Here is a 12,975-nt window from a genome sequence, read left to right as displayed (position 1 = left end):
TAACAATTGGTATTAGAGCCCAGGTGCCCGGAATAAATCTCGGTGAACTCATGGGTAGTCGGTCATGGTTGCTGGGCTGGAAATGCTGGTGTTAGAGGGCCCATGGATGACCGATGTGTGAGGGGGAGATTGTTGGGTTTAGTCCCACATCGGTTGTGGAAGGAGACATAACACGATTTATAAGGGCGGGGTGTCCCCTCCTAACAGGCTAGTCTTTTTTTTGGGGAGGGGGCGAGGGACCAAGGCCTCTCATAAGTTGGTGTTGCTCTTTGGTCGGGCCTGGTTGACGCATGTGAGTCGGAACGCTGGTGATAGCCGACCACGAATTGCGTAACAAAGGTCATGATGGCACACATCACACATGCAGCAAATATATGTTAATTACCTGTATAAAATTTTATAAAATGAAGCACCAAGGATTACAAGCAAGCATAATTGGTTGACAAGTTTGTATTATGGAAGTGGATAAAGGATGTACTATAACATTCCTTATGCCTGTGCCACTGAACTTAAATCGCAAATCAACAAAGGAGGTTCTTCGTGCACCTTTCAAGCGTTACCTTTAGCAAGATGAAATGAAAAGAATAATACAGTACATGCAAGGCTGGAAAAAAAGGGTTTGTGGCAATCACACAATGACATGGACGACTGAAATTTGCAGCACACACAACTCATCCAACGGCCATGCCTCTTGCACTAATCCGGAGAGATAAGGAAACCAGGCAACCAACGAACGCCAGCCACCCCTTCCACATCTTGATTAAAGATAGGAGCTGGCCATATATGGCTATATATACCGTGGTGACCCAGCAATGGGGGCCTCAAGCGTAGCCTGCCACCTTCTCTCCTCCAACACCATGGCCCCCACTGTGATGGCTTCCTCGGCCACCTCCGTCGCACCCTTCCAGGGTCTCAAGTCGACCGCCGGCCTGCCCATCAGCCGCCGCTCCAGCAGCGCCGGCCTCAGCAGCGTCAGCAACGGCGGAAGGATCAGGTGCATGCAGGTATGTCGGTCACTAATTAAACTGATATGAGTTTCTTTGTCATTACAAGTAATTCACTTACAGAACATCCCCAATGTATAACATAATTTGGTCAATAGATTATTCCGAAACCTTATTATCTATTTGTTTTGTTGCCTATGGAAACCATTTGGCTTTGGATGCTCATTTAGCCTTGTCCATAAGCTGGGATCCGTGTGTAAAAGCAATCAACTCATAACTTAGTGAATGGAAATACTTTTTATTACAGCATGGACTAGATAAAATTATCTTAGTACCTCCAGAGTGCCCATCAGTTTAAGGGCTACCCTTAAGCTTTCTTCATTATGGACAACCCAACAATGCATATGAGACCTGCCCATAAGGAGCAATTTTTGGCTTATCAACAGATTTTTCTAGCATTGTTGGTACAGTTAATTGACTTAGCACCAAGTATTGAGCATCTGCGCATTCTATTCATTCAGGTGTGGCCGATTGAGGGCATCAAGAAGTTCGAGACCCTGTCTTACCTGCCACCCCTCTCCACGGAGGCCCTCCTGAAGCAGGTCGACTACTTGATCCGCTCCAAGTGGGTGCCCTGCCTCGAGTTCAGCAAGGTTGGTTTCGTCTTCCGTGAGCACAATAGCTCCCCCGGATACTATGACGGTCGATACTGGACAATGTGGAAGCTGCCTATGTTCGGGTGCACCGACGCCACACAGGTGCTCAACGAGGTGGAGGAGGTCAAGAAGGAGTACCCTGACGCCTATGTCCGCGTCATCGGCTTCGACAACCTGCGCCAGGTGCAGTGCGTCAGCTTCATCGCCTTCAGGCCACCGGGTTGCGAGGAGTCTGGCAAGGCCTAAACTACGAGTTGAAACAATGGCCTATGTATGAAGGTCTTTTGTGAACGTCACTTTTGTCCACGACTCTGCTGGACGACCAGAGCATATTTTTCATTCTATATGGTCTGTGTATGTATGTACGAACATAGGTTCTCGAGCATGCATATGTAAATTCTAGAACCGGCTACACATATACAAAACCTGTGTGATATTTATTATATACAACACGCGGACCATTGTCTTGCTGTTATTAATTCATGAATAAGGTTCTTTATTTGGCACTGCAATGAATATGTCTCACAACTAGTTGTGGAAGCATTCAGTATTTGACATTAAGATCCCCTGATTTGCAGTTGCAAATTTCAGTTTCTTTACTTATCAATACAAAAAGATTATGGTTTCTTTTCCATGTCACTACGAGCAACTCCATCGGTTTTTGCTAGTAGAGTAGGATGAAACATATTCTTGTAGAGACCCTTGCTAAAGAATTTTTGTTGGTCTGGATAATAAGCATCTAACTGAACTAGATAGCAACAGCATTCAAAACATATTATGGAACTATTGAAATAAATCTCCAACATGCATGGCATAAGATCCTTGTGAAGGAGTGTAATCATACTAGTGAAAAATCAAGAAAATCTCAGATTTTTGTAACTATTACTCCCTCCGTTCGGAATTATTTGTCGCAGAAATGGATGTATCTAGACGTATTTTAGTTCTAGATACATCCATTTCCAAGACAAGTAATTCCGAACGGAGGGAGTATGGAGCAACAGCTCCACAGTCCTTTATTCCATCAAAACAAAAGCAAGCAAAAAATGCTTACAAAGGGAACCAAGAAAAGAACGGAAAATCAACACTTTCCTACCTACCTATTTATCTAATGGAGATTACTAATCCAATCCAGGAGCTTTGGTAAGCATTAACTCTATCTGCAAGAAGAGATGTCATGTACAAATTTACAACACCAAGCAGGAAAGGTTGGCCTCTCCCCTATGAAGATCTTGCCATTTGTAATAACTAGATGACCAGTTGCGCCAAATGACGCAAAGACCCGTTTAAAACCATGTTCGTGTTGAAAATGTTTGCATTTTTTCAATAACCGTATATTTGAGTACATTTGGTCAGAACTTATACCCCTATATATAAAGAAAATTAAATGCAAATATTTTCTTAAGGTAATAATGCCACAAATTAGATCATCAGTAGGTCAAGATAGTTGAGTCTACAATTAGGAACTCTGAGTAGCTGTAAACTTGCATTAAAAAAAGAGTAAACACAAGTGACACAATAAAATGTACTTAATACATGAACTCGTGAACATTGTATACAAGAGAAGTTAATAGAAAGTGGTCAATTACATCATATAATTTGGTTCTATACTCTTTTGTGTATATATCCTGAATGCTACGCCTTTGTGATCAACTCTTTGTCCTTCGAATCGAATGGCACAACTACTGCCCCTTGTGGAAAAAGAAAGGACTATGTAATACTCATAAACGTAAAAGGAAAACATCATGTGATGCATGTCAACCTACGCAAAACAATGTAAAAACCATACATGCTATCTACATACTCTTATTGTCTACCAAAGCATAAGTAGCTGAGGGACCCTGTACAAAAGAATTGACAATTAGCAAGAAAGAAGCATGCCATCAGCTGTCTAGACAACAATAAAACAATAAGTGCGAAAAGCCCCATCAGAATTAGCATTTGCCATCTAGTTTATGAGCTAAAGTTGAGCATTCAACGGTCGATAAAACATATTAAGCATCAGCTATTAAACAAAATCTTTTTTCCTAATAAGACAACATAGATATGAAATGGGCAAACTCTATTTTGCCATCCAGTTTATGAGCTAAAGTGGAAAGCTATGGTCACAAATGCATAAATAAGCAATATAGAAAATTAGTTAAACATATTCTGCTTTTCCCTTGAAATACCTGAAGGAGCCCGCTAATTCCATGTGTGCTTTGAAAAAAGTACAATGTATTACTTGTTTTAGTCGTGGGCAAACACATTCTGCCTTATAATCTTTGATAATAAGATATACATAGTTTTGAAAAGGATGTGCATTTTTAGAAGCATGTGTATTTTGAAGTAATTTTCTATGCGAGCAAGGATGCATGGTAAAAATTTATGGCCTTGCATATAAAAAAGAAACAGAGAAGGAAAAGCAATCAAAAAAGAAGAAAAATACAATGGAGCCGAATAGAGCCCTTGGAAGCATCTCACGGGGAAGTAATATGCCTGGGAAAGCAGTAGAAGACCAGCGTGCAGGGTAGCCTGCTCATAGGCGTGCATAAAACCACATTGCACCGTGTTCCATGAGAAAGCCCTCAGTGGCACCCCCTCTGGGGCGGTGTGAAGACACTGTCAAAGCCCGCTATCTTGCTCCTCCATATGCTCTAGATGACCAGAGAGATAAAAGCGTTTTGTTTTACTCACCCTGCATTCTTGACCAAGCATCCCGCCACCAGGCCTGGAGAGCAAGATTAGTAGGGAGTGACCTCGTTTCAGAATCATTATAAAAATAAAAATAAAATACCTAAAGGCCGTCAATAGAAAAGAACACAAAATTCTTGAGTATTCACCGAGGCATCTATATGTAAATCTGGAAGAGACAAAAAATCAAAGACATCACAACATAAAACAGGATAGAGAAATTCATCCAGATCACATGGACATGCTGGCTGCGTGTATGAGTCAAATGTATACATAAATGAGACCGAGAGGCCAACTTGTTGCTATTTCAATGCACACAAAGCCGTATCGTGTATGAATCTACAAAATAGCCACAGTTTATGAATAAGACAGAGCACAATTCTAAAATATTATTCGATGGAAGCTTTGATTGCAAAACGAACAAAACGATTATATCCAACTGTTGTTCGAGGTTTCATAATTCAAGAAGAAAAACATTGTCTTTAACCAACAATACAACAATGTAACCGTGGACACACACAACAGCTGGCCTGGTTGCACTTGTCCAACTTGACAGCATGCCTCGAGTGCTCGCTTAGGGTGCCCCTACTGGTCTGGTTCCGGACATGGCTCAGGATGACGATGCCCAGCCGGTAGCAGGACTGTCAAGGCTCATCAGAGCCAGGTCTTGAACACGAAGGGCCGGTTGACCCAGCCCTGCCAGATCTTGAATGCCTACAACAGCAAAGGTGAATAATCCTCTCAGTTACTAAAAAATATGTGTTGAGGATTTGGGCAATAGTGTCATTCCTGCAGCAAAAAAGAAATCTCTAGCATATTTGCCACTACTTTTTCCTGAAGATGCCACTACCTATTGTGAAGTTTAATATCAATGGACCAATACTCATTTCAAACTGCGAAAATAGAATGCCGACAGAGACCAATGATATTCAACTATCTAACAATCTCATGAGTTAAAAAGAGGAAGGCAAGAATATAGAAACATATGCACGATTTGAGTACAGTTCAAACAAAATCTACATAGGTATACATAGGTAGCCATATGGAGCTGTAAACCAAGACAGAGGCCACCCAGGTAGAACATCAAACAGTGACAAAGGAACATCAAAGCATTATATAGAACACTTTGCAATACACAGAGCAGAGAGCCTAATGCTTGAACTCTGATGGAGTTACCAATATAAGCTTTAAATACTATTGTGAAGGAGCTTTACCTAGGCTGTAGCACCGGAGTACATGAATCCAAAAAAACTAACCATTAGAATTAAGTCCCAAGAGCCTAGTATTTAGAAACCTATAACTCTGGGTGAACATAAGATAATTCATACAGTCAATCCGCTAATAACTAAGCAACACAACTAAGCAACACGTAGTAGTTATCTTCCTGCTAGTAAAGAGAGCCAACCAAACAACCAATATGCCTAGGCTTCAGAAGAAAAAAATTGCCTGAAGGAATAACCTTGGCAGATAATTTATAAATACACCTCGAAAATCATCACCAAGTTTAACAGGTACGTGTTAATTTAAATCAAGAGAACACAAAAGGATCATGTAACATGGTTCTTACCTTCTACCATTTTGGAAATTATTGTACGCTAAAATCTACAGCTTCTGCTGGACAATGAACATATGTTAAGAAGAAAAGTATAGTTTAGGAAGGTGTGCATAACAAAATATGGAGCGCGCGTCCCCTCCTCCCATTCTCTTCTACCCTGCAACGACAGAGAGTAAAATTCCTCAGTTCTTCGGCTATCTATGAATCAAGCTTTTGGTCCTAGGATGCACAACCAATAAAAAGCATTACAATTTTATAAGGCATGAACAACTGTACCTTGAAGCACGGTCAACATGCAGGACCTAGCTCGTAATTCTATTTAGGAATCATCATCTTCATAAAGTAAAAAGTAAACTTGGTCATCCATGCACCGACTGTTGCTTGCTTGCTAATTTTCACCTATGTCACAAATAGGACAATCATGTTCAAACTGAAGGTGAAAGCAGTACACATTCAGTTTCTTATTTAATTTAGTATACTGATAAAATCTCTATGAAGAAGCAGACCAACTGTTAGAAATAAACTGGCATGGAACGAACTCAGTGCCACAAAACCATATAGACATGGATGCTTCGGCCTTGCAGACGATGATTGGGATATGAAAAAAAGATAGAAAAATTCATTGAAAGCTTGGACCTGAAATGTAGAAGATTACCCCCTTGATCTACCGATGAGAAATACACGTAAGCGTCAACCAAATGCAATCACAGTCAAGTATGATTTCTTTAATCTATTTAGGGTGTTTTTCACGTACTGTTCAAGTAAGTAGCAAGGGGCTGTTCTTCAGTAACAACATCTTATTAGCTTCAGATGATGCCCATTGACACTATACTGCTAATTTAAGTTAAGTTGTGATCCTAATATTAACACTATACTGTTAAGTTAAGTTAAGTTGGAAAGCTCAAACTGAACCGGGATTATCGATCTGCATATTATAACCTACCAAGGTTACCATGACAATGTAGATAGTCTGGAGGCTAACTTAAGAATGTAAACAAAATATATATATATAGACATTTCACGACATCAAATAATTACATGTTGCGGTTTTAAACAGAAATACATGATGGATCATTGCATACAGCTATGATTATAAAGGTACTACTCTTACCGTCTATAATTATAATTCAACTCTTTGTCGATAAGAAAGCAATCATCATTGTGGATACCTTTATATGCTTCTAGTGATCCTATGAGCATATGCTAATACTCCTTAACATAAATCTCACTTGTCATCGCCATCGTCACTGTCTTGCTGGAATCACATCCTCTATCTGCAAACTGAAATAATAGCAACATCAAATCCCTCTTGAAGGTCTCACCCTGGACCTCCCCCCTGTTGATCTGCACAGGCATGGCATTAACCAAGCAAACTCAACAATCCACACCATGCATATAATATCTCAAGTAAACTTTTTCAGGAAATTCACAGTACACTTCAACCCACTTGATTTATACACATGAACTTAACGGGATATGAGTATTTACACACAACAATTCATGGTTAATGTGGAACTGAAGCGACAAATTGAGAAAATCAAAATATTACCTTAATGAATAAGCGGGGCAAGGAGGAGACTTCAAGGGTAACCACTTGTGTACTCTGAACAACAGAATGACCATGTTCATTAAATATCACATTCAACATACCCTCAAATCGACTGATGTAGATTATTGGGCTAATCTGCAAAAAGAAAAGCTAACAGGGGCTCTTCTCCTTGTGCAGACGTGTACTGAATTGGAAGGTTGACTTGCCTAAAGTACTGCCCAGCGACAGCAGGCATAGCACTGACCCAAACATGCAGTTACAGCTAATCAAAAGAGGAGAGGAGCAGGAAGGAAGAAGGAACCTGCAGACGTGTGGGCTGTACAGAGCCATCTCTGGCCCAGCGCGGTGTGAACGATGACCAGTTGTTCCTTCCGGTGACCCTCTCCCGTCGGCCGCGGCACATCCCTCTCCTCTTTCCTCTCTATTTCTACCTCCTCTCCTTCCTTCTCTCTCTCCCTCTCATCTTCTCTCTCTCCTGTAGATCAAATCGAGCGCCGTCGCCCTTTGACTGTAGGTCGCCGCCGCCGTCGGAGAAGCTCACCTCCGTGCCCGCACGAGATGAGGAGGGGTGGGCAGCGGTGGCGCAGGGGAGGAGAAGCCAGCGCTGTCGGATGCCCTGCTCGGGAGCCGCCTTGTCTCTCCGGACGGGGCGCACTCCACGGCCACCCCATCGTGTCGAGCTCTCCTAGGAGGCGACTGAGGTGGGAGGATGAGGAGGAGGAGGCGGCAGCGGCGGCTGAGGTGGGAGGAGGAGGGGGCGGTGGCTAGGGTTTTGAGGAAGGACGGGAGGAGGAGGAGGAGGAGGAGAGGAGGAGGAGGAGGGGGTCGGGCGTGACTCGTGAGAGGAGGAGGAAGGGGCGTGGGAGGACGTGGGGTCATTTATTTTTCTTTCGCTGCCGCTTTTTCGTTCGCTGCCGCGCGAGTCGCAGGCCTATTCACAGTCGACGTGGATGCCGCGGTTGTGACTACCAACCCGCTCATCCTTTATAAGTTCAATACAAATATTAGTTCCAAGAGAACACCACTTCAAAGAAGAAAGGGTATCCATTCCAGCGACCAGCGCGAGCGACCCCCGCTCCCGCTCACCAAGTCACCGGCCACCGCCCCGCCCCCGCTCCGCCCTTAGCCGCTCAGCGCCACCGGTGCTCGCCGTCCGCCGGCCGCCCCTCAGACTGCATCGCTGCGACGACGCCCCGCCCCGCCCCAGCCGCCCATCGCCCGCCGCGGCGCCGCCCAGCCCAGGGTCCAGCGCCTAGCGGCAGTTTCTTTCTCCCACCTGCGTCAGTGCCCTGCGTTCAGGTACAGTATTAAAGAAAACAGAGTTTCAGTATTTTAGTTGATTCGATTTTGCAGCTGGAGTAGGATTCTTCCTTGTTTTGTTAATTTGTAGATGCTAATTTCTTCCTTGTTTTGTTGTAATGTAGATGAAGAAGAAGAATGGGACTGGTGGTGGAAATAGGATTCTTGCATTGTGGGAAAAAGCTTCAAAAGCAAACAAGATTGATGAAATGTCTACACCGAATCAGAGTGCAGCTGCATCGGGTACTTGTACCTCTCATGTTCAGCTTGAGAGCAATTTGCAATTGGCGTTAGTGCAAGCACCGGATGTGGAATGTGAACCGGGGAGCAGAGAAGCAACCCCAACCCCAATTGATAAAGATGGTGGAACAAGTGATGCAGATGATGAACCAATGGAAGCAGATTTGGAGGCACTCGAACCTGATCCTGGGAAGCGGATTCCCATCTCAATGTATGCTGTCAATGACCAAGATAGAGTAAGAAGAAGATATATTGAGATGAAGCCATGTCAACCAAAGAATCATAACTTTGAGTATACAAATAAAAGTGGAGTTGACCGTCACTTTTGTCGTGCTTGGTTTAAAGAATTTCCATGGATTGAGTATAGTGTGACAAAAGATAGTGCTTTCTGCTTTGTTTGCTATCTGTTCAAGGATAAGAAAAAATATCCCGGTGGAGATGCATTTGTGAAGAATGGATTTAGGAACTGGAACATGAAATCGAGATTGAAGAAACATGAAGGTGAGGTTAGTAGTGCTCATGCTGAAGCTCAAGAGAAGTATGATATGTTCACACCACAAGCATCAATTAGGGAGTCTTTTGCTTCAAATACCTCACAATATAAGGCTTTGTATAAGCAGCGTTTGACATGGACACTCAAATGTTTGAGATTTCTATTGCACTAAGAATTGGCATTTAGAGGACATGATGAAAGTGAAAACTCACTAAATAAAGGAAATTTTCTTGAGCTTTTAAATTGGCTAGCTGGAAATTTTGAAGAGGTTGATAGGGTTGCTCTCAAAAATGCTCCACAAAACTGCAAGATGACTCACCATGATATACAACATGAGTTAATAAAATGTTGTGCACAGGAGACTACAAAATTAGTCATTGAAGAACTTGATGGTGGCCACTTTGCAATACTTGCAGGTGAGTCTAGTGATGTGTATCAGAATGAACAGTTGGCAATTTGCTTGTGTTATGTTGATAAGAAAAAGAAAGGAAGGGTTGTCGTAAGATTTCTTGGTCTTGCTCATGTTCAATTTACTACCTCTTTGACACTTAAAGCTGCAATTGAGCAAATGCTTATGAAGTACAATTTGACCTTTGCAATGGTTCGTAGGCAAGGATATGATGGAGCTAGCAACATGAAAGGTAATGCTAATGGCCTAAAAACTGATTATGGATGAATCTCCTTCTGCCTACTATGTTCATTGGTTTGCCCATCAACTACAGTTAACTCTTGTTGTTGTTGCTAAAGAGAGTGGTGATTGTACTTGGTTCTTGTTGGAAATATGCCCTAGAGGCAATAATAAAATGGTTATTATTATATTTCCTTGTTCATTATAATTGTCTATTGTTCATGCTATAATTGTGTTATCCGGAAATCGTAATACATGTGTGAATATATAGACCACAACATGTCCCTAGTGAGCCTCTAGTTGACTAGCTCGTTGATCAACAGATAGTCATGGTTTCCTGACTATGGACATTAGATGTCATTGATAACGGGATCACATCATTAGAAGAATGATGTGATGGACAAGACCCAATCTTAAGCATAGCACAAGATCGTGTAGTTCGTCTGCTAGAGCTTTTCGAATGTCAAGTATCTTTTCCTTAGACCATGAGATTGTGCAACTCCCGGATACTGTAGGAATACTTTGGGTGTGCCAAACATCACAACGCAACTGGGTGACTATAAAGGTGCACTACGGGTATCTCCGAAAGTGTCTGTTGGGTTGGCACGAATCGAGACGGGGATTTGTCACTCCGCATGACGGAGAGGTATCTCTGGGCCCACTCGGTAAAACATCATCGTAATGAGCTCAATGTGACTAAGGGTTGGTCACGGGATGATGTGTTACGGGACGAGTAAAGTGACTTGCCGGTAACGAGATTGAACGAGGTATTGGAATACCGATGATCGAATCTCGGGCAAGTAACATAACGATTGACAAAGGGAATTGGATACAGGATTGATTGAATCCTCGGCATCATGGTTCATCCGATGAGATCATCATGGAACATGTGGGAGCCAACATGGGTATCCAAATCCCGATGTTGGTTATTGACCAGAGAGTCGTCTCGGTCATGTCTGCTTGTCTCCTGAACCCGTAGGGTCTACACACTTAAGGTTCGGTGACGCTAGGGTTGTAGAGATATTAGTATGCGGTAACCCGAAAGTTGTTCGGAGTCCCGGATGAGATCACGGATGTCATGAGGAGTTCTGGAATGGTCCGGAGGTGAAGATTTATATATAGGAAGTCCAGTTTTGGCCATCGGAAAAGTTTTGGGGGTAATCGGTATTGTACCGGGACCAACGGAAGGGTCCCGGGGGCCCACCTGGTGGGGCCACCTATCCCGGAGGGCCCCATGGGCTGAAGTGGGAGGGGAACCAGCCCCTGGTGGGCTGGTGCGCCCCCCATGGGCCTCCCCCTGCGCCTAGGGTTGGAAACCCTAGGGGTGGGGGCGCCCCACTTGGCTTGGGGGGCAAGTCCCCCTTGGCCGCCGCGCCCCCCCTTGGAGATCCCATCTCCTAGGGCCGGCGCCCCCCTAGGGGCCCTATATATAGTGTGGGGGAGGAAGGGCAGCCGCACCAAGTCTCTGGCGCCTCCCTCTCCCCATGTAACACCTCTCTCTCTCTCTCATTGGAGATTGGCGAAGCCCTGCAGAGATCACCGCTGCTTCCACCACCACACCGTCGTGCTGCTGGATCTCCATCAACCTCTCCTTCCCCTTGCTGGATCAAGAAGGAGGAGACGTCTTCCCAACCGTACGTGTGTTGAACGCGGAGATGCCGTCCGTTCGGCGCTAGGTCATCGGTGATTTGGATCACGACGAGTACGATTCCATCAACCCCATTCTCTTGAACGCTTTCGTTCGCGATCTACAAGGGTATGTAGATGCACTCCCCTCTCCCTCGTTGCTAGATGACTCCATAGATTGATCTTGGTGATGCATAGAAAATTTTAGAATTCTGCTACGTTCCCCAAGAGTGGCATCATGAGCTAGGTCTATGCGTAGTTTCTATGCACGAGTAGAGCACAAGTTGTTGTGAGCGTTGATTTTTTCAATTTACTTGCCATTACTAGTCTTATCTTGATTCGGCCGCATCGTGGGATGAAGCGGCCCGGACCGACCTTACACGTACGCTTACGTGAGACTGGTTCCACCGACTGACATGCACTAGTTGCATAAGGTGGCTAGCGTGTGTCTGTCTCCCCCACTTTAGTCGGATCGGATTCGATGAAAAGGGTCCTTATGAAGGGTAAATAGAAATTGGCATATCACGTTGTGGTTTTGGCGTAGGTAAGAAACGTTCTTGCTAGAAACCTATAGCAGCCACGTAAAAACTTGCAACAACAATTAGAGGACGTCGAACTTGTTTTTGCAGCATGTGCCATGTGATGCGATATGGCCAAAAGGATGTGATGAATGATATATGTGATGTATGAGATTGATCATGTTCTTGTAATAGGAATCATGACTTGCATGTCGATGAGTATGACAACCGGCAGGAGCCATAGGAGTTGTCTTAATTTATTTATGACATGCGTGTCAACATAAACGTCATGTAATTACTTTACTTTATAGCTAAACCGTTAGCCATAGTAGTAGAAGTAATAGATGACGAGATAAATTCATGAAGACACGATGATGGAGATCATGGTGTCATGCCGGTGACAATGATGATCATGGCACCCCGAAGATGGAGATCAAAAGAAGCAAATGATATTGGCCATATCATGTCACTATTTGATTGCATGTGATGTTTATCATGTTTTACATCTTATTTGCTTAGAACGACGGTAGCTTAAATAAGATGATCCCTCACATAATTTCAAGAAAGTGTTCCCCCTAATTGTGCACCGTTGCGAAGGTTCGTTGTTTCGAAGCACCACATGATGATCGGGTGTGATAGATTCTAACATTCGAATACAATGGGTGTAAGCCAGATTTACACATGCAATACACTTAGGTTGACTTGACAAGCCTAGCATGTACAGACATGGCCTCGAAACACGGAAGACCCAAAGTTCGAACATGAGTCGTATAGAAGATACGATCAACATGAAGATG

At 43.5% G+C, this 12,975-nt stretch overlaps 1 protein-coding gene across 1 annotated transcript; it reads left to right on the top strand.

Annotated features, from left to right (window-relative positions):
* The first annotated feature begins 759 nt into the window (after positions 1-759).
* Positions 760-2,083, top strand: LOC123187223 (ribulose bisphosphate carboxylase small subunit, chloroplastic 2-like). Its single transcript, XM_044599023.1, has 2 exons — positions 760-1,004; positions 1,466-2,083. Exons 1-2 carry the CDS (start codon positions 813-815, stop codon positions 1,844-1,846), a joined length of 573 nt encoding a protein of 190 aa, XP_044454958.1. The 5' UTR covers positions 760-812; the 3' UTR covers positions 1,847-2,083.
* The last annotated feature ends 10,892 nt before the right edge of the window (positions 2,084-12,975 follow it).

Source organism: Triticum aestivum, chromosome 2A, assembly GCF_018294505.1.
Source record: "Triticum aestivum cultivar Chinese Spring chromosome 2A, IWGSC CS RefSeq v2.1, whole genome shotgun sequence".
NCBI lineage: Eukaryota > Viridiplantae > Streptophyta > Magnoliopsida > Poales > Poaceae > Triticum > Triticum aestivum.
This window is presented reverse-complemented; position numbering and strand designations above follow the sequence as displayed.

Bases quoted from the DNA above. Each gene is read 5' to 3' on its own strand.
- LOC123187223 (XM_044599023.1), top strand. From the start codon at position 813: ATGGGGGCCTCAAGCGTAGCCTGCCACCTTCTCTCCTCCAACACCATG. The intron at 1,005-1,465 runs GTATGTCGGTCA...CTATTCATTCAG, and splicing joins GAAGGATCAGGTGCATGCAG to GTGTGGCCGATTGAGGGCAT.